Source organism: Triplophysa dalaica, chromosome 7, assembly GCF_015846415.1.
Source record: "Triplophysa dalaica isolate WHDGS20190420 chromosome 7, ASM1584641v1, whole genome shotgun sequence".
NCBI lineage: Eukaryota > Metazoa > Chordata > Actinopteri > Cypriniformes > Nemacheilidae > Triplophysa > Triplophysa dalaica.
In genome coordinates this window covers 13,181,160-13,203,231 of record NC_079548.1, presented here as the reverse complement: position 1 = coordinate 13,203,231, position 22,072 = coordinate 13,181,160, and the positions used below count along the sequence as shown (strand labels likewise).

Below are 22,072 nucleotides of genomic sequence, written 5' to 3'. Positions count from 1 at the left end.
AAAGAGCCCATGTAAAAGACCACCAAAAATCAATTCATCCAATAAACGTTTAATCACGTAGAATAATTTACATGGTACAAACAAATAAACATATGTTCTGTATGACACAACGAAGTATACACATATACATTACTTTTAATATTTTCTATTATAATTTATTATATACAGTTAATAAGAGTTGTTCTGGGCACATGAAAAGAAAAAGACTATGCATTTAATAAAGGGCTGAATGTGATTCTCTGATGGTGTTTGGCTGTCATATGGATGTCTGGAGGCACAGGAGGGCTTAGCTCAGGACAGTCAATGCACAGGGGTCACTGAACTTCACCACATGTAAGAGTCATCATATCTGAAATAGAGGGACGCATTTGGTAATTAAATATAATATATAACATGTTGGTAATGATGGCAGACATTTGATGTGGTTACATTATGAGGAACAAGTTGAAAGTTTCACCTTTTCAACCCAATAATTTAATCCTCTCAATGGTTTTGGAATTTCATTTTTTTTTGGTCTTTTTAAAATCCAGACTAGAACCCCACAGAATCATCTTTTAAGTCCTATTAGGGTGTATCAATTCATCCAGATATTCTGTGTGCGTCAAATTCACTAGCACACTCCCATCCTAATTGGCAGAAAGAGAAAGCCAAAGATCCCATCTGTCCCCTGATTCCTCAACAGGTGTTAACATTTAAATTCTTATTTCTTCCCATTAACACAAAATATCACTCCTTATGAGTGTGTTTCTGCAGGGTTTGTGAAACGAACTGCATTTTCATGCTTTTCTCCTCATACCTTTAGAATATGAATCAGAATCTGTTCATCTTATTTCCTGCCCTGTTGTTGACATCTCATTTAAAATTGCATGCAATTGAAAGCTATAACAATAAGGTTTTTCAATACTAAAGTCAGGGCTCCCACCTTGATCTCTGTTTACGGTCTGTGTCATCCCCAAAAAGCATCTCCGCCATTACATCTTCTGAGGTGGACCTTTTTCCATACCTAGGAGTACAAAAAGTGACAATTTATTCTCTCATTACCTCATCGCAAGCGTGTAACTTGGCTGAGTACATTTCCGCTGCTATAATAATGATCCCAAATTGCTCACACAATGAGCTCATTGTGATGTATGAAAGTGTTGTGAAGTGAAAAGCCAGAATGTGAAGAACTAGTCAGAGCACTTCATCCGTCAGTCACCAATCACTGAAATCGATATAAAAACATTTGAAACCAAACTTAGCGATTAAGTGTTTCTAGACCATTCGTCAGCCTAAGATTCTGAAGATCGCCCAGAAGATTCAGACAGTGGAGAACATAGCAGGTATTTTAATGGTTATCTTCTGTGATCAGACAGATGAAAGTTATAAAGCTTTAAAGGGAAACACTTAACCTAAAAGTGAGATGCTCTGGAATCCTTTAAATTCATTGATATTTCTCAATATTCATAAGTGAAAAACAAGTCTCTTCTTTTGAAGACTGAGTAGGAATTGGTAAAAAGTTTCTGTATGTCTCGTGGATTTTCTGCCGGAACTAAATCTTCAAGATAAATATTCAAAGATATTCATTCAAATACACAAAGCAATTTCATGCTTAATTTCCTCCTCAAGAGATGCCTACAAGTATCATCATTGAATCTGAGCCCAGCCTAATGTAACAGTTATTTCTAAAGAATGACTTTTATCGAATCTCACCTGCTCCCCATTTCAGACCTTGGTAATATATACACTCTATATACACTGAGCTTGGCTTTGGATGCTTGAGCTGTCAAGTCTGTTTGATATTATTTAAAATAGGCCTTCTGAAATCTATCCCCATTTTCTGTGGGTTGTTAAGGCAGTGCTAGGTTGTCTGATGGATGAAACAGGGTGTCAGAGAGAAATTAGGTTTAAATTAGGTCCGATCTCAAAATAAGAATATAGTATCCACAATGCACCATAAAAAGTTCACACCTGGAATTTACACTGTGGGGAGGAATGAGTTGCACATTGTTTGCATCTCAAATGTCAAAGGCCTGTTAGGAGACCATAAATATGTAAATAAACATAGTGCTTTAGGACAAGGCAGAGAGAAACGTCAACCTTTGATAGACTAGTGCCCTTATCAATCTTACAGGCTTCTCAGAGATACATCTTTGCACGTTTTATCACATAGATTTGTTTTATAGAGAGCCTTTGGCCATTCATAAGTGGAACATGATGAAATTACATAGTCCTACTTTAGAGCATGGTCATTTTTTCTGATGCATTAATGGGACAAGGAGCACATCTACCAACAGGACATTTTTTTATTCATGGCCACCTGGACAATGTATAAAGAGCTGGGTAACATTTAAAATTTTAAGCAAACTTTAATAATAGTTACAGGTAATGTATATGTTGACACATTGGTCTATACAACGTGGATCTCTTACCTTTGTCTCGTGATGAGGTTGATGTAATGTCTCAGCGCAGTGTAATATTTGGCTAGCTCATCCGGGGGAGCGTCATCTCCAGGGTTCTCTGGTTTGGGCGGATAGGCTTCCACAAAGGTCCCGAGACACAGAAGCACGCACAGGACGAAAGTGGCGATGACGGCCCAAGGCTTAACCATGACAGCCATCTGACAAAAAAGAAAAAAAAATCTTGCATAAAATAAAACACGAAGTATAATTTAAAAAGCTGGGGTTTATAAATCGTATGATGTCGGGTTAGTAATTTTGTAAAACACAAAATTAAATCTAAAAATCTTTGTTTCGGATTTTTTTTCAGAACTATTTTAGATCTGTAACAAATAAAACTTCGAACAATTACAACCAAAACAACTTTCTTGTAACTTTCTGTAAGACGAAACTGTACCCATTAATAAAACCTATTGTCTATTGCTCCCTATAATTTTTTAACATAAACAGTTTTAAGTCATTCGAATGTGAGTTGAATGTTGAGCGGGAGCAGATGTGATTGCTGTCCGTGGTCCTGAATGTGTGCACAATCATCAAAATCTCAAAAGCTAACGCAACAAAAATCGTATGTTACCTGTATAATATAAACATAATTCGCAACGTTTGTAAAAACAATATATTTTCCTCTAGTCCCTTAAACACTTTTAAACAAACGAATTAATATACTTACTTTCTGAAGCTAAGGAGTTTAGGTTCTGTTATTTCTCTGGCTTGGCAACTTGAAGTTCTTGATTCTAATGCTCTTTTCGACTCACTCCTTTGTAAGGTATTCGAGAAATAAGAAGTTGTCCACTCACTGTTCTATCTTCCCCACACCTCAAGTGCTTTATATACTGTGCTGTGCCTTGCGTAAACAGGAGACGGGCGGTGGGAATGACAGGAGCTCTGCCCCTAACACCACGACTAACGTCACTCATAAAGACATTCTCATTACAACTCACGCGACATCATTGTGATCGTTGATGATGCTTAGTTGTAGAAACATCAATTTATTGAATCACTCAACTAAAACATGTTTAACACCCATTATAGGCTACTTCGTATAAAAACATACATCGTTTTAAGATCTATTAAGCTCTGTTAGCTGATTTATCTATCTTGCTGTTTGTTTTCCTGAAAGCTGATTATTATAAATCTCCCAAACTAAATGAACATATTGCCAGATGGCGGAATCTGAAGTTAAGCGTACGTTTCAATATCGCTTGGACACGTCACACGAGAAGTGTATGCAAAGTATATGAAGAATTTGTCATTTAAAAAGAAAAGTGACACATCTGCATAGCTCAGAATTAAACGAGACAATAATAGTAAAACATATCTATTTAAACGACAGTAACCTGATATTCTTGACAAGATGCACAATAGTTGTGTAATGCTGAATCTTATTACTCCAACGTAGCAGTTGCAGGTTCCCCTGTGGTGTAAAAATCCTGTTACCAACAGACGGATTATGTTGCTTCTTAATACCCTTTGTGATAATTCATTTGTGTTTATTTGAATTTGCATATAGATTGAGTTTGCAATGTGAGTTTGTGTGGTCTAGTTACATTATGTACGAAAAGAAAAACAGCATTGCTTGATATAATCATAATTATGTATAAATGCATGTATATATAAAACGTCCAAAAATGCAGACCAGAATTGACTGATCACTGATATGACAGATATGGGTTTGTGAATATGTTGTTGGACATACATTTCCTTAGAAAGCATATATAAGGCATCCAAAGATTTCATCACAATCTCAATGAAAATTAATTCGATTGTTCTGCTGATTTAAATTATACCCTCGGTATGTTATAATGTTTGTGATGATCCAAACAAATCATCAACTACATCTCACCATCAACAACATTGTGCAGCAAGATTAAAACGGTCATCTAATACCTGACTCATTGTGAAAACAGTCAGTGATGAGTTTCAGTCTTTTCAACTTTTTCTGTAGTCATCTCAACTCTACTACGTCAGGACACTTGATTTAGTCTCACAATGGCTTGCTCCCCTGTACACAAGCCTCCCACCCTTAAGCACCCTAATCGTCCAATCACCTAGGGGTGACGTCAATGGGGCTTGCTCATTCTAACTGCTCCTCCTCAGCTAGGTGATGATGTTCAAACGCTTCACATCACTCGAAGTTTGGAGGCTTCTTCAACCCCCTCAAGGTGTGATCTAGTCATTCGGTCTGATGCGCCAACTCTGAGACCCCACCCCCAAAACTCACACTGAGTCAAGAGTCACCCACACAACAGCAAAAGTTGTGTATTATGAGGGCTACATATTTTGTATTTAGAAACATCACACACTAATGTTCACTTTTTTGTATATTTTACTGTTTGATACAGAATGTTGCAACCTTTACTGGGCAACTAAGTTCAACTATAGTGCTCATGTGGGCTCTTTGAGTTCCAGGTAGGCTTATCTTATCATTATATGCATCATCTTCTGTTCGTTGTATACTTTTCTTAATAAAAAAATAGATTTATAACTAATTATTAATAATAAATCTACTGCAGATACAATTAACAAGCGAGGCCAGATGTCTCCATGTTACCTTTAAGAATTCTGCACCAGTATGTTAACAGTCTAACATTTTAAAATGTCAAATGACACTGCAATGAATGTAAGTGACAGTAATGCATTTGCAAGTGACAACTGAATTTTCTGCTCTGTGAGAAGAAAAATGTCATCCTTTAACATTTTAAAGACTACAGTTACTAATCAAAAGATACTGTCAAAGCAATATTAAACAATCTGATTAAAATATGCAGATACAAAATGTGAAACGTATTTTGTTGCATAGCAGAGTGTCACAAATCCCATCTGGTTGTCAATTAGTTATACATATGTTAAAGCTGAGCAACTTAACTAAGTGTAGAACGTTTTATGGAAAGTTATTAAAATGACAGAAATTGTTTGTAATTTTTTTAAACTTCATGCTTTTAAAACCATTAAGCAGGGTTTTGGAAATAGAAGGGTCGCTTTCTCAGAAAATTCACTTTTAAATGTTTATCTACCATAATTTGAGTCGCCAGCGTGTGTGTGGAACACCCTGTAACTATTAAAATCCATCTATTCTTCTTTTTGTATTCTCCTTCAAACCACAACAGTGACACAAGACAGGATGTTTGCGATCGCCTATCAATCTGATGTCACATTTTTTTACACCTGCCCATGGCTGCTCACAGACTCCGCTTTATGAAAGCATATTTCCACCTTCCACCAGAGACACGGTGTCAGCCATTTTCACGCAAGGGCAAATGTGTGCTGTTGTTGGATGTAAAATGGAACATTAAAGGCGGTTCCGGGGAGACCTTTCCGAAGAGCCCGGGTTCGTGCCGCTGCGACCTTGGGGGCCGGAGTTATTAATGATTGAAAGTCCGGGACAGGACGATGATGACTTAGTGTTCGGGAAGAATTTACTCGGATCGACAAGCCAACATTCAACGGTCCGAATCTCCGGTCCTGAAAGACTTAGAGAAATGAGCCAGTTAGTCTATGGTTTTGATTGGACAGAGCTTTACAGACATAATTGCACTTTCAGACATATTGCTTGTCTTGATGTCATCCAAAGCACATGTGTAAACGCTCTACCCCCTATGTTGCATACGGGGAGGGGAGCCGAAGCTCATTTGCATTTAAAAATGGCACGTTTTTCATTGCAGCCACAAATGGCCATGTTCAACATATTGTAATATGATATAAGATATGTGGTGTATTTTGAGCTGAAACTTTACTTACACATTCTGGGGATACCACTGACAATTTCTACATTGCAGAAAACACCTGGATTAGCGGCCCTTTAAAATGTTACGTTTTTGACAAATCCTAAAGTGAATATCTTTTGGGTAGATACTCTTAATGTGATTGATTTTTTTTTTAAACTTTTTTAAATGGCTGTCATTTGTTCTCAACATGTCTGATATGACTGAAATGTTCACCTCAAGTGAGTAGATGTACATTTTCCAAAATGTATTCATGTTTAAAATATTTGTGAGAAGCAAATGTATTAATCTTCTGGTTTCAATATGTAAAAGAAATAGTTTCTAATACAAAGTCCTTATTTCTACAAATTTTCAATAAAACTAACATCACTTTATCCTGCACAACAAAATCAATGTTTTGATTGAATGACATGTACAAAACCCGGAAGTTTGTGTACAAATATCATGATATGATAAACTGACAAAATGTGTTGCAGAATGGGCTATGGTGACTCAGTCTGTGCCTGTTAAAAAACTGAGTGTTTATTTCACTGCCGCCTCTCAGGGTTGTGTCACATAATCGACTAGCATTTTATTAGCACAATAAAAACCATGACAAACTGTCTGTTTGTCATTTCCCCAAATCCCAAATGTCCTCTTGATTTATTGAGAACTTTTCTATAGGATTCAAACACCTACCGCAGGTAGTTACTCTCTTGGACAGGTTATGATGGGTAGATATGTTATTTTATTTCTCAACAGAATATTTTTTATTTATAGTTATCCTGGTTGGAGCATCAAATCGTTTACTCATTTAAGGATGACCACAAATCTGATTTCAAATTGATTCTGTATTATCTGTAAATGCGAACATATAAAAATGACAAAAAATACTATATGTGCGCTCTTGGTATCAGTTTATTGCCTAAACTCTAGTAAAACACAAACAGTGAAAACAGTATGTATGGTAGTATGTGCGTAACACAGACCGTTTATTGAATAAATGCAGTCGCTTTGAGGAGGTTTTTAAAAGGGGGAAAAAGGAAGAACTTGAAATGATATTCTCATCCTGTCACCTGGGGTTTGAAGAACTAGAAGAACATGTGTAGGGGTTAGCAGTCACTGCGTCATACCGTTTCATGCAGACGCACACTGTTGGTCACGCAGCCTTCTGTCTTGGCAACTGTGGCATTTCTGCCTGCAAAAAGGAGGTGCATAAAAAGGTGAACAAAAACAGCACAAACATCTGGTTTAAAGATAGGAATTATTGTGTACAAAAAAAATATTGTGTTGATTCATGATTTATTGTGTAGCCAGTGTAAAAGATAGTTTGTTCATTTACATTTACATCAAGGAGCAATAAGCGATATCCCAGCAATACACGGTTCAAATCCCAGTCAACACACATAGGCCTACTGATAAAAGGTATGATTGAACTGCACTGAATTGCACTGTAAATTGCTTTGTTGATATGTAAATTTCACTGATCATAATGTATGCAATTTAACTTAATCTGTTACAAAAAAGCAATGTCTTATAACAGCCAGACACCTATGTTTTTTACTGACTTTAATACATTTAATGACTTCATTGTGATTTTCCTATTCACCAAATACAAATACCAGTTTTTCGCTTCTTATTGTTCTTAAAACAATAGCGACTGTCCTAAGTGTGTTGCTATGAGAACAATTATTAGGCTGCAAGCCAGCAGTGATTTCTCTGAAATGGCAGGATGAGCGAATGGCCATCTCCAGTGCCGATGGCACAGCATGTTATGAAAAGAAGTGAGACCTCAATAATGCTCACCCACTGATCATCATAAGTCACCTACATCCCAGATGACTTAAACAATATGACAATATGGATCTGGTGCTATACAGATAAAGCAGACATTGATCATATGTTTGATCTGATGAACAGTTTCCTGTGGGCATGCAAGGTTAAAAATGGCATTACACATACAAAAACCTACACATTATTGTTTGTCTTTAACATAATTGTTCTTTCAGCCTCATTTAAAAACAATAGCATATACTGGGTCTTTCAGCAAATTCAGCCAATTGAACTGAGAACATGAGGATTCTCATGGTTACTGAACTCTCTGTTGAGGTAACTAAACCTGAGGTAACTCCAGTTTTTCTACCATCCCTCTGGTGTGGCAGTTCTAGCGTAATAGCACCATTAGAGGACTTGATCAAAGTTGACAGCCAGGACCAAAGCCCTGAAGGCCTCATGCAACCTCAACACCTGTGGCCTGTTCAATACTCCAGCCAGGAGTCCATAACCATCCCCCAGTCTAAAAGAAGCATCCCCGCAATGGGCTTACTGAACCATGAACTCCAGGTTAACACTCACTGGCCACTACAAGACTATTGAGATTTCATGTGTGTTCAATGCTTCCACAAATCCCAGGGTTACAAAATCGGCATTTAAAAATAGAAAAGCACATTAACAAACAAGTGAATGCCTTGCCACACTGAAGAGATGCTAGATGTGCAAACAATGTTGTTTTTAAGGTTTACCAAGAAATAGGGGTTCAATTTAAAATATAATAAATAATTATAAAATAATAACTTATTTTAACTGAAGTAACACAACTGACATACACCATTCAAGTAAATAATAAATGTATAATAGGACAATATTTTGAAACCTATATTTTTTTAGAGCAACAAAGTGGAGATTGTAGCGGCCTCTAGTGGAAAGGTTGTGAACTAAAACCAACGGCTCACTCCACCCCTCCCTTTCGAAGCACTATGGTGGCTGACGTTTTCGATGCTCTGGTGACAAAGATAATGTATTTATGAAATGCTCTGTAGAGCAATTTGTCTGTTTAGGGATACTATAGAAACATCATGACTAATTCCATGTAAGGGGACCCGCGGTGTTTACATGAAGTGTTTGTTTCCAAAATGAGATAAATCATTAAAAAAACATTTTTCTTTATTATATTATCATGCTTTTATTGTGTTTTGTTGTATTAGATAGCTGTATTTAAATCAAAACAAACCAACTGCAGTTTGACTGAAATTATTTGGAATCCACAATAAAAATAATTGATTTTTTTACATTTTTAAAAACCAAGTTCTCATTTTGTAAATTAACTCTTCATTATGTATATAAAAATGCTCCTTCTAAGGTAAGAAAAACAAAACACTTCATTAGTCTTTATACACGTAGCAATGTATATTTTATTAGATTTCTGTCAATATCCCATACAAATACTACACACAGTATCTTTAAACCTTATTTTTCAATCGCCTGGTTTAAAGTAACTGTACATAAAAAAAGGAGTTTAATAATCACACAGTCATTTAATCAGACAAATTAAAAATACTATACTATTGCATCTTTTAAATGAAGAACATTCTAACAATGTAGTCAAATCTTTGTCTGTGAACTCCACAGCAAATTAAAATGAGGACATGTGGAGTAGAGAAAACAGCACATTAAGTGAACACATCTAGCCAAACTAAAGGATCCTAAGGAGCTCCCTGTGGATGTTCTGACAACCTCAGGAGCAACATCAGCAAACACAAGAAGTGAAGCAACCCCGATCTGTTACTGTTTTTCTGGGTTACTCTGAAAGCAAGAATTATTGGGATGATAACATGTTCATTGAGAACATGAAACATTGAAAAAAGCAGCCAGAGAGGGTGGACTCATTTGATTTATCACCAGGTTTAGCTTTAATCAAATGCTTCTGAAATGTGATAATCTCATGTACACCGCTGTTCGCTGTCAATTCAATGTTAAATAAACAACAGCAAATCATCACAGAGGGAATCCTGTATCTGAGTTACTGCTTATTGTTCTTGAACAGAATGATGTAAGGGGAAAAGGGTTAACTGCTGAAAAGATTGACAGTGAGCTTTTCTGCATATACAAATATCTGTCACGACTTCATTTTTCCAACCTGTCATGTCTGATGAGGAGAAGATAAGCATATGGAAATGTCTGTATGCCATGTGTTCTGAAGATCGAATGTGACATAAAAACGCAAATAAAGATGAACTCTGAATTCAAAGCTCCGTGTGAGCACAGATAAAACAGAGGATTCTTATTTTCATGGCTAATTAAAAAACATCTGTTGAGCTCAAGTATTCGTGTTAAAGTAATAGAAGAACAAGAAAACTGATTCTCGATGTTGCTTTCGTAACTGGAGAATTCCTGAAGTAAATTAAAAAAGCGAAATACCGTTAATACTGTTTTAAATCAACAAGTGTTTGTGTAGAATCTATAGAATATACACCAAAATCAGGTTCTAGTCAACAATAAATTGGCAAAACCCAAGACAAGACTCAAACCAAAGTTGGTTTGATGGATGATGAGCTTCCAGGCCCACCACACAGCTGCCGTGTCTGTTGATGGGTACAAACATATGGCTCGCGTCTTGTGCCAAAATCTGAGAGTTCAGGGAAAATGACCATCAAAATATTCCATCTCTATGAACATGCTCATGTTTTTTGTGCTCACGATAAATAAAGGCGTAATAAGCAACATGAGAACTATATGTCTTTAGATTTAGATGGTAAATTGAGATGCTAGCTGCAGCAGGGGAACATAATACATCTTACAAGTGTGTGGAGAGGGACATGTTAAAAACTTTATCAGTTTGTTAGCTTTCCTGTGGCTCAGTGGGTAGAGCATGGCACTAGCAATGCCAAGATAATGGGTCCAGTCCCAGGGGATTGCACATCCTCAGAAACAAATGTACAGTACAATGAAATGTAAGTCGCTTTGGATAAAAGTGTCTGCCAAATGCACAAGAGGAAAGGCATGAATATTATTTAGGTAACATTAGCCTAACAATCCTTGCTAAAAGGCAGTAAATGAGTGAATGATCAGTTTATACTCACACATTGAAAGAGTTCATTTAAAAAGCAAATATATGTTTTGGAGACTCCTGCTGGGTCCCAAAAAGCCATTATTTATGCAGCCTGCATTTCCTTGAGTTTGGGGTCATGTGCTGGAGCAAAAAACTGCTGTAAAATGTTTTTTTTTCAAAGGGTTGAGGGAGTCATTTGAAGAAATCTGTCTTTTGTAAGTTTTGTAAATTTGAGGACTCTTAGGAATAGCCTTGCATCAATGAATTTAAAGGAAATTTGAATTGTGAATAATTTCTGGTTTTGTTCATTTTACATCTGTTTAACTGTTTAAGTTTTTAGTTACAGCTGGTGACACTGTTATAACTAGTCTTATTTAGATTACTCAACTGAATTGCTCAAATTTCATAACATTGACCTCATCGCACCACCATATCAGTTTGCCATCACATCCTACATCATAATAAGTAATCATCTAATGTAAACATTGCTCATCAATGCATGCTCTTTTAGATTTTTTTGTATACAAGTCTGCCTGTACAGCCTATTTAGGAATAAAACCTCAATTAGAAAAAAATGATATGTAGTGGCTTTAAAGTATTGTAAGATTTGTGAGGGGTTTAGGGGATTCCTCAGTATTATGGAGCTACACATTTGAGGAGCTCACCTCAACTAGGCCAAACAATAAACTCTTTTGCTACAACATTGTCAATATTTATTGCTTTGTTTTTGTTCAGATGAGAAGGGAATGGACAGTTTTAATGTTAGAAAACACTGAGGATTACTGTCAATAAATAGGTAACTGGGCCAACATAGGAAATAGATTAATTATATATTATACATTATTTGACATGTGTAGTAAGTTGCAAAACTGACCGCTTTAATTGATTGTATCCTTAAATAAACTTTAATCTTTTAATGTAGTGTTTGAGAGGCCACAGTAAGCCAGAATCCCTTTTTAAAATATACGCATTGAAGCAACACTTCATTCTATTAATTTGTTTCTTGACTGTATTTTTAACCTTTCTCTTCTGTGGTTTAAATGGGTTTATTTGATCTCATTCAATGCTTTCAACAGTAAGGGTTTTACTTCCAAAAGGTCTTATTGGGTATGTTTAAAAGTCATTATAACCAGCGGTGACATAATAGTAAAATAGAAATCCTTCACATGTATATCAATAGAGGTGTTTGCAATTTTTTGATATATGGATACAATTGTCGTTGTTGTCGCTGAAGGTGCCGGTAAATGATGACACCTCCAACAACAACTTACATTTAACACTTATTGAGCCAAAACTATCCCGCCTCTAGCATAAACAGGCCTGCAGCAACGTTTTAATTACAACTATTTATCTTGGCAAGAGAACAAGGCTAAGCTCTAAGTCTAAGAACATTTCTATGTATAAAGCCAATATTTTTATAGCTACAAATATTCAGATTAGACATCATATTAATTTGCTACACAATGCCACTTACTTTCACTTTCTTTATTCACCCCTTCCTCCATGGACCATGTCATTCTCTTATATCAGATGCTGATGAAAAATACATATTTGTTATTGTGGCTTTTGATCTTTGTTTTTAGCAACAGAACTCAACCTCAGGATGTTGTTTCGATTTGTTGTCTTAGTTATACCAGCTGTTGAGCTCATTTTGATTGAGAAAATTATTAAGTATATACAACTCAATTGTGTTACGTTTAACCCATTTAAATTGGTAAAATTAGGTTAACATATTTACTCTGTGTTGAGAATAGATATTTAGGATATAATTTTTTTCCAGATTAACTGACAATTAATTTTTTTTTCTGTAAAAAGAAAGACTTATTCATGTTTTGTGTCGATTATCTGGTATCTGGAGAGTTTTGGTATTATGTAAAAAAATTGTGTCAAGTGGTTACCATTGATCAGAAGAGTGGTGCTTGTGCCTTGCCTGAGGGAGGCACAATTTTAGTCTTAAAATGTGTTATTTCACTCATTGAGCAGTAAATGTGCTAATGACCGGTCTCTTCTCACTTGACCGTTTATGTTGTAAAAAAATAATACAGTTCAATATGACATGTGAAGTTTGAGTTAGACATGTTTTTGTTCAACAAAATCTTTTTTTGTTCATAGTAATATTAATATTTCAAGAAATTCTAAATGTATTTTATAAGTAGAATTTACTTTATTCTGGTTAGTAAGTTGTACTTGGATTATAGCAGCACAATTGATTTAAAAAATAGTAAGTTCTACAAGTTATTTTTTTCAGTGTGAAGAACCATATCTTTCTTACTTTTTTATAATCTGTAGAACCTACTTAAGCCCAAAATGCTTGGTCGTTTCCAACAACGGTTGGGTCAAATATGAACATTTAATTTGTCATTTTAACTCAACAGTTAGTGAAAAGTGTTTTTCCTGTGCCTTTGTTTGCTCTGAATACTGTTGAAGAATAAAACTTCATGAAAATAAAGAGCAAGAAATGTGAAGATGTTCCATTAATAACTGTAATTATGGCCAACAAATGTTGTATTTTTTAATTCTATAAATGTATGACAACTTAAAAAATAGGACAAGTTGCCTTCATGAAATAATGGCCCTGCTGACACCAATCGTTCATTCAAATTTTGTTCTCATTGTATGACAGACCATCACCCAGATGTATGCCAGTGTGATTTTATTGTGTTCGCTTGTGGACATATGGAAAAGTATTTGGACGCCCCTTTTAAACATGTTTATCTATTACAGTAATTCAAATCAAATCAAATATGAATGCTTTACCATACAATACCATATAAAATAAGTTTGTTTCCATCTTTGTTACAACAGTGTTGGAGGGGCCTTCTTTTATCCGGATATGACTGTACCCCTGTGTACAAGTCAATGATGGGTTTGGATGATGAGTGTTTGGCTTAAAGGTGTTCATGTTCTTCCACACTAGACTGAATGTAGCATAACTTTTTGAACTTTGTCTTTTGCTTTGTGCAGATGTACATTTCATGTTGAAAAAGGGCCCTGCCCCAAACTGATGCTATAACACTAGAAGCACAATTCCCAAGAATATCATTTTATGTGTTGTAATATTAATATTTGTGCTCACTGAAATTATGGAAAATAGTAAATTCTGTTCATTCGAAGGGGTGTTCCAATACTTTTGTCCATATAGTGTATCATGATAGAATTAATAGGAAAGAATTAAAAAATATATTTTGAATTTAAGAGAGTTATTAAGCCATTAAACAAAACCAATGCTATAGAAACACATTTGTGTAATTGGACATTTGACTTTAAACTTACAGTTACTGAGACAATTTCACTGTGTGACAACTAGCCCACCTTACCCGTGCTATATCTGAATGCTGTCATAGTCAAGGATCATTACTTAGAAGGAAAACAAGATGATGAAACTTGATAAGGTAAAACCCGATGTGAGATATAAATATAAAAAATGAAAGAAAGTGCTTGTTTCATTCTGTTTGTTTAATTTAAGGATAGCCAGCACCTAATATATGTAATTTCATAAAAATTCAATTCAGTTGATGAAATTCTCATATTAAATGCATGTTACTATGCATCTATCCAGTAATGCTTTAGTACAAGCAATATCATCGAGTTCAAGTAAATATTTGCTATTTATCAGAAGCACATTCACGCTAATGCGTTTGAGCTGCGGGCGTCCATGCATTGAAATATCGTAATCATCGTTAAAGTGCCATAAGGGCCAAGTACCTGGAGTCAGGACCCAGACAGACGCTTCACTGAACCCGCTTCCCGACAGCTGGACAAATCAAATCAGTGTTGTGAACACACACCCATCTTTATTACTAGTTCATATCTGTCGCCGTGGATACCTTTCGGGTTTGGACGCGACAGACCACATTTTATACTGTCGCCTCGCGACACCTATTGCTTCGGTCTGCATGGACCCTCATAAAGACTAAACTGCAAAATGATCTAATTCCAACCTACACGACCCTTTACCACAGCTGATTGCTCTAATTATGTCTGTCCTCATAGAAAATGAGAAACACTCAGGGGGGTGCTGAACACTTTACTGTGTCTGGTCATGTTTTAGTTTTTATATGCTTTTGTAAACCAATAATATATCAGAAAGACAAAGCACATTTTCTCTGCTTCATCTTTGTTGTCCGAGCACTGGCTGTTGTACTGTACTGATATTTAATTTTTCTGACAAATGGACATATTTTATGTATAATTCCTTGTATCATTTTCTTTATATAATCGTAGCCAACTATTCAAACATTATGGATCACATACTTGTTCTTTACTTATATTTTTGTCACATTTAATAGTAGAAGACTTTGTTTGCAAAAACTCTTTTTGGGTTTTATTGTGCTAGGTGGCTTTTATTTTATTAGCCATTAATAAGTTATCACTGAATCAACACAACCAAACTGCAGTTTGAATAATATTCATTAAGATGCACAATTTAAAAACTGTTCAATAGTAATCCTATCAAAACCACAGAATAACACAATTAAAATGTCCATCTATGCTGTACTCTTTTAGGTTTTGCATTTATTCATTATTTGGTCCAAGAAAACAATTAAACAAATGTTTTTGGAATGTTTTCAAATGAAAGACATCAATATGTTGGCCAAAACATCTCATATTCAATGACAGTATATGGTGCACTGCTATAAAATGAACTGAATTTTACAGGTTTCACGTGTAATGTAAAAAACCTTTAATTTTACAGAATTTCACTGTTCTTTTTACAGATTTCATGTGTCTTTTTGAAATATGCATTCATGAAAAGTATGTCTTCATTATGACACATTGTTTATTTAACCCTATTTAACACAATATACGTTATTTAAAAAAAAAACTTTTTGTGCCAAGAAATAACAGAGAGATAGTGTTCAGTTAAGGACAAAATGAGTTGTTTTAACAAATATTTTTAGAGTGTGGTTAAAACTCTTTAAATTGCAGAAAGAACACAAATTTACAAGAAAAACATGAAAACCACGTTATTCACGATAAAGCGTTTTTTTCAAAGACCGGAATTTCCATTTTTTTAGGACTTTTACAATGTGGGAAGTTAAACTGCCTGAAGCAATTAATTAATGTTAGGATATAGCCGAACACCACCTATGCCAGAAGTCTTAAATGACCTCACTGCTTAGAAAATTGTTGCCCTCACAGTGACAAGACAGTGAATCACAACCGGTCTCGTCTGTGCAAAACAACCGGTTGAGACCAGCACAAATTTCCATATTGATCAATGCTGGTTTGGTTCTGGTCCAGCAGATGGGCTAGAAATTGTCTTGCAAAACCAGTAATGTCAGGATAACAGGTCATCCTGGAACTTCTTTCCAGAGGCAAAATCAAATACTCAATAAGTCAGCAGTGCCAAAGACAAATCATCTCTATCTTTCCTTACAGGGCTCCTAAACTTTCCTCTTAAAGTGTGTTCTTTTATTGGCCTCAGATCACAAGAATCCTGTGTTTCAACAATGTTCTCTGAGGTTAAAGAGTGTGGACTGACATGTCAGATTTTTGCACCATCAAGAAGAAATGACAGAGACAGGAAGAAAGCATGCTTTGACACAAACAAAAAGGAGGGGCTCTATTGGTGCAGTGGGGCAGATTATACTGGCTGTCTGGGGAACATGTCTCCTCTCCCAGTGGCATTGAATTGCCTGGTAAGACGGTACACTGTCATTAGGGTTGGGTGGAAAAGGATCAATATTTACCTTGTGGTGTGGATCTACTGAGGCTGTCTCCTTATCCAAGTGATTACCCGCAAGGATTGCTTGTCAATGTTGGAGTCATCTATTGTGCTGGAGGCCATACAAAACCATTAAAGTTTGTGAAGAGAATTGGGAAGAGATGTGTGCCAGTTGAGAGCTCCCATTAAAAAGTTTTATTTTAAGTGTGCAGGGGATGCATCCACTAAAGTTATAATGCAAAAACAAACAAGTGAAATAATTTTTCTATATTAGTGTTTGAAAATTGTATAAATGTCACAAATTCAAACTGTATTTAAAGTTTGTCAAAACTTCATAAAAAAGGTAGTTTACCCAAAAAAGATTTTATCATTAACTTACCCTCAGTTTGTTGCATATCATACATTTCTATGTTCCGATGAACACAAAGGAAGATATTTTGGAGAATGCCTGTAACCGAACAGATCTCATTCAATTACTATGAGAGTCAATGGGGGACGAGATCGGTTTGGGGTCAGGGTTGAGGGGGGAACGAGGAAGGAGAACCCAAGTGTAGGCAGCAGTTCACGAAACTTAAACTTTATTAATACAAAAACGCCCATGGAGTTAAAACAAGAATGGCATAAAATATAGGTTTTTATGCAAAAAAGAACTCACAAGGGTGCAAAAAACAAGAGAACAGGAACAAATTAAACACTCTCACGAAACCGACAGGAGCAGAGAAATAAGGCATTGAGACAAGGTACCAATATCCACAGGGAAAGATAACAAGCAACATATGGGAGAGAAACAAGGTAAACAAAGCAAAACATAGGACAGGAGACACAAGGGCATTATATAGGGGAACTAGCAAAGGATACTTAACAAGGGACAGGTGTAGGGAATCAAACACTGATGGGAAGCTAAACAAGAAAACTAAGAAGACTAAGAAAACATGATCAAAAGAGGCAGAATCATGACATTTGGTTACTGAAATTCGTCCAAATATCTTCCCTTGTGTTTAGTAGAACAAATACATTTATACAGGTTTGGTGCAACCTGAGGGTGAATAAATAATGACAGTATTTTCATTTTTTGGTCAACTATCCCTTTAAAGAGACAGTTTATCTAATAATTTATCCACAAATATGTTGAGCCCAACCCAACATGTATGCCTTCTTTCCAGACAATTTTTTGATATAGAAAATTACCAGTCACATTAATTTTGTATTTTATTCTGAATCAAAAATAATAAATCACATCAAAATATAAGTGAGGGGAGGCAGAGAGAGTTTATAACCAATGTGACAAAATGTTAAATAGATGCAAAACCACCACTTACTATGTAAAATTGTCAACCAAATACTAAGGTAATATCACGGTTACGGTTACACCTAGAGAAGGATAGAAGTAAAACTGAAAAATATGTTACAAAAAGCTGTGCTATACTGTAGATACAGTAACAGCAGAAGGATGTTCTTAGTAATGGCGTGAAATCATTTTCTACTTTCTTTGTTAAGGGCAATACACTTACAATTGAATTCCACTATAGTGTTCTTAGCCTCAATATCACGTTTGCCAGCTCAAAGACAATTTTAGGCTATTGTATCCTTGTATCCTCCTGCCAAAAATCTTGTAAAAGCAGTGAAAAGTCTGAGGTAATGACAGGTGTTGAGAATGGACTTGAGCGACTGCTTTTATTTTGTTCTCTCTCTCTCTCTTTCTCTCTCTTGCTCTCTCTGTCTCAGCACAGAAGTTATTTCTCGTTAAAGGGAATGAGATCAAAAATCTCTATGCTGGTGACATTTAAATTAGGCAGGAGGCATTTGTGGTTTCCCTTGTGCGCTTCCTCCATGTTGTTGCCCGAGGTTGCTCACATCAAATATTAACCGCTGTGTTTTGTACCTGCATCGCAGCCACAACAAATGGTGTCCCTGAGGCTGAAAATGTCAGAGAAACCTTTACAGGCTCTTATTTAGCTCCTCCAGGGAACCGAATATAATGGCAGCATTTGGCCTCTTCATCTCATGATTTTCTGGTGTCAAATTCCCCTGCTGTCCATTTTAAGAATACCTTTTATAGCCAGCTGACTGTTTCATCCTAAAGCCTTTCATCCCTTGAACTTTTGCTCTACTGAGTATTGACAGAGTTTAGGAATGGTCAGAAGATATTAGATGCCCGTCAATCTTTGTATCAAAGAAAAAGTCTGCGTAAGGCATAATGATGTGGAATAACCTGGAAACAAGAAGTGGAATATCATGCGATTAGGTTACTTTTGACCATCCTTTCGTGTAATATACCATCAGACATAAATGTGCAACATATCACTGCTGTCCTGATTTCCTTTCATACATTTCTTGTTTTTGCCATAATCATTACTGTTAGTCACCCTGTATGTTTGTCACTTTGATTTTACAAAAATCTAAGCAATATAAAGTTAACGAAACATCGAAACAATTACCAAAAAAGGGCTTTTTTGCATTTAAGATTAGAGAATGTGACAGCTCTCTCACTGTAATACAAACAAATCTGGATAGAAGCGTGTGCCAAATGCATAAAAGTAAATGTCAATGTAACTATAATTCATATTGATGTAAGTTCTGCATTCTGACAGCACTTATACGTTACCCTTTTGGTTAACTTACTTTATATCTTAACTTGACACAAGCCATTAAACATCTCAACAACAAAAATACTTTGTTTAGCATGGCAAGAAGAACATTCTTCTAATATGCGTGCACTTGTCGTTAAAATGATTTGCATTTTGTAAAACGAACAAAACTAAACTGCTGTGAATCTTAAATCTTGCACCAAGAGCGCCATCACCTGTCTGGAAAGTCCTACACCACATTTTCTCTTCCAAAAAAATCATTTTTTGCATCAAACATTTCAAAACTTGTTTTAATTTCTGACAGTAGCTTAAAAAACGAAATAAAATAATGATTAGGATAGTCTTACATTTATGCTTACATACAATAATTTCATCACTATAAACTATTAACACATTCACACCACTTCAAACGGCTGTTCGTGAATCATTGCATATAACATCATATCTTTTGATAAATCTGTCAAAATATAGATATAGGTGTTTTTTGCTAACCAAATGCCCCTTAATGGAGATGGTTATTTTATGTTTATCTTAAAATCTCAATCATATTAAAGGGTCATTTGACTCGGCTAAAACTAACATTTTTGTTTGCTTTAGATGTAATACAATGTGTATACACGATTTAAGGTTAAATCATACAGTGCATGTTTGTATCTCCTCTTTGCTCCGCCTCTCTGAAACGCGCTGATATTTTACAAAAGTTATCGCTCTGAAAAGCGAGGTGTGCTATGATTGGCCAGGTCACTAGTGCGTAGTGATTGGTCGAATACTGCATGGAAATGTAACGCCTCTTACCGTATTCGGAACATCACGCTGCGCCCGGCGACGGTACAATGAGATTTTCAAGACCGCCCACCTTACTTGCCTATACATTTGGCCGGTCTTTGTCAAATCATACCACAAAGTGACGCACATGCGTGGGGGTGTGGTTACACGAGGCGTTCAGGCAGGTCTAGGTTCGCATTCGCATTTAAATAGAATGCATATTTTGTTCCCACACTTAAATTTTACGTTTCTAATACATGCATGGGCACCATATAACACACAAAAGACACAGAAAAACATGTATTTCCGCCATTTGACCCCTTTAACGTTTTCGGATGGTAAAGGTCATTGCAAAACTTTAATCTTTGTCAAATGTCAAAGTAGTTAATTCATAAAGTGACACATACCAATATACCAATCATCAATTTATTAAAGCCATTTATATACAGTTACAGCAAGAACATTCATTGCATTAATATAAATATTTCATAATGTATAATGCACCATCAGTCTAGTTTGATTTCTAAACATCATCCTCCTTTTTGTTTGTGCTGTCCTTCCTGATGGGGAAATTCAGTGATGTTCGGAAGCGAATGGGAATGACATGCTCTTCTGGCGTCTGCTCTTTAGACTCTTGTGTCTCTATATGCAGGAGACCTTCTTCCCCAAGTGAGCAAGTCAAGGTGGCTGGATCCAGGTGATCAGGAAGCTCCACAGCTTGAACAAATCCCTTGGCCTTTGAGTCTGCATTAGTGCTGGTGGATGAAGAGGAACCCTCTTTCTCTGTCTGTTTGGCTCCCATGACTTCCACTCGTCCCCCAGATATTGTCACAGTGACATCTTCTGGAGAGAACCCCTGAGTGTCCAGAGTAAGAGACAGGTCTCCCTTGTTGTTCTGGTCTGTTTCTGCGCTAGAGCAGCACTGATCATCTAGACTCTTGAAGAACTCTCTGTGGAGATCCTCACTCAGATCCTTTAGCAAGCCGTCTCTGATCTCATTCCTGAGGCTCTGAATCAGTTGAGCTCTGCGCTCCAGAAAGTCCTCTCTGAAGCTAGAAAGAGCCAGGATGCGTCTGGGCCACAAGAAGTGGGACTGTGTGAAGAAAGGGTCATCCATGAAGAAGTTCTTGGTGGGAGACTGGGACATTTCTTCTTCTTTCTGTTCGTCTGGGAACCCTAAAGCGTTTGGAGGTTCTTCGGTGTCTTGAAGGATTGGTTGTACTCTCACCAGATGCTCTGTTTGCATTAGGTCTCTTCCGTTTATATATTCTTTCAACAGCGTTCTAGACACACCCACTGTTGATCGTTTTACACCTGTGAGGTCTTCAGTAAGAATTTTAAGATACAAGTAAACTGTCTACTCGCACACTCAGAAGGCTATAATAAGTTTACAGTTGTAATCTGATGTCTCTTTGACTGTCAGTCTAACGGCTCTAGTTGGTCCTGCTCCCAAGTTTGGGAACTCTAAATGACATACAAAGAGAATGAACTCACCATTCTCATTTTACACCCAATGTGTTTATGCTGACTACACTTATGATGTCATTTCCCAAAAGGAGGATAGATAACATCATAAGTTATAAAGGAAATATAACCAAGACAATAATACTGTTGAAAAATACAAATGACAAAATATCTTGATACATTAAATAAAAAATGAAACATGTTTCATAAACATTATTTTTATTTAACTTAACAACACAGAAATGTTTTATCTGCATTCATTTATATTTTCAAAATGTGTACATTTGAGAAAATAGATAGATAATGTTAATACTAATTTAATATTTAAATTAGATTTTTCGTTTTCTAAATATTAGTAATGTTATATATAAAAAGAAATGTTTATTTGTATGATTTCTTCTAAAACAAATTTATAAACTTTCATCAAACCTCTAAAATTTCACATTTAAAATATCTTATGACCCAAATAAGACATAATGCTTGTTTGTCTACTCTTTATAAGACGTGTCCCCAACATACCCTATGAATGAGGAGTTTCCCGATGAGCTAATGCAATCAGAATTCAGCCGGGCACTGAACAGAAGCTGTGACTAAAGCTTCCTGACATCCAGAGAGAAGAA

At 35.9% G+C, this 22,072-nt stretch overlaps 2 protein-coding genes across 2 annotated transcripts in view; both read right to left on the bottom strand.

Annotated features, from left to right (window-relative positions):
• The window catches only part of hspb9 (heat shock protein, alpha-crystallin-related, 9), a 75,948-nt gene extending 54,587 nt beyond the window's left edge, over window positions 1-21,361 (bottom strand). Inside the window, exon 1 of the mRNA XM_056752615.1 lies at window positions 20,404-21,361. Coding sequence (XP_056608593.1) covers window positions 20,512-21,234 — 723 coding nt within the window. The 5' untranslated portion in view covers window positions 21,235-21,361 and the 3' untranslated portion in view covers window positions 20,404-20,511. The remainder of the gene's footprint in view (window positions 1-20,403) is intronic.
• Window positions 105-3,227, bottom strand: pyya (peptide YYa). The gene is made up of 4 exons (XM_056752618.1): window positions 3,109-3,227; window positions 2,412-2,599; window positions 923-1,003; window positions 105-349 (listed from the first exon to the last, which is right to left on the bottom strand). Exons 2-4 carry the CDS (start codon window positions 2,597-2,599, stop codon window positions 325-327), a joined length of 294 nt encoding a protein of 97 aa, XP_056608596.1. The 5' UTR covers window positions 3,109-3,227; the 3' UTR covers window positions 105-324.
• Window positions 21,362-22,072: the final 711 nt, after the last annotated feature.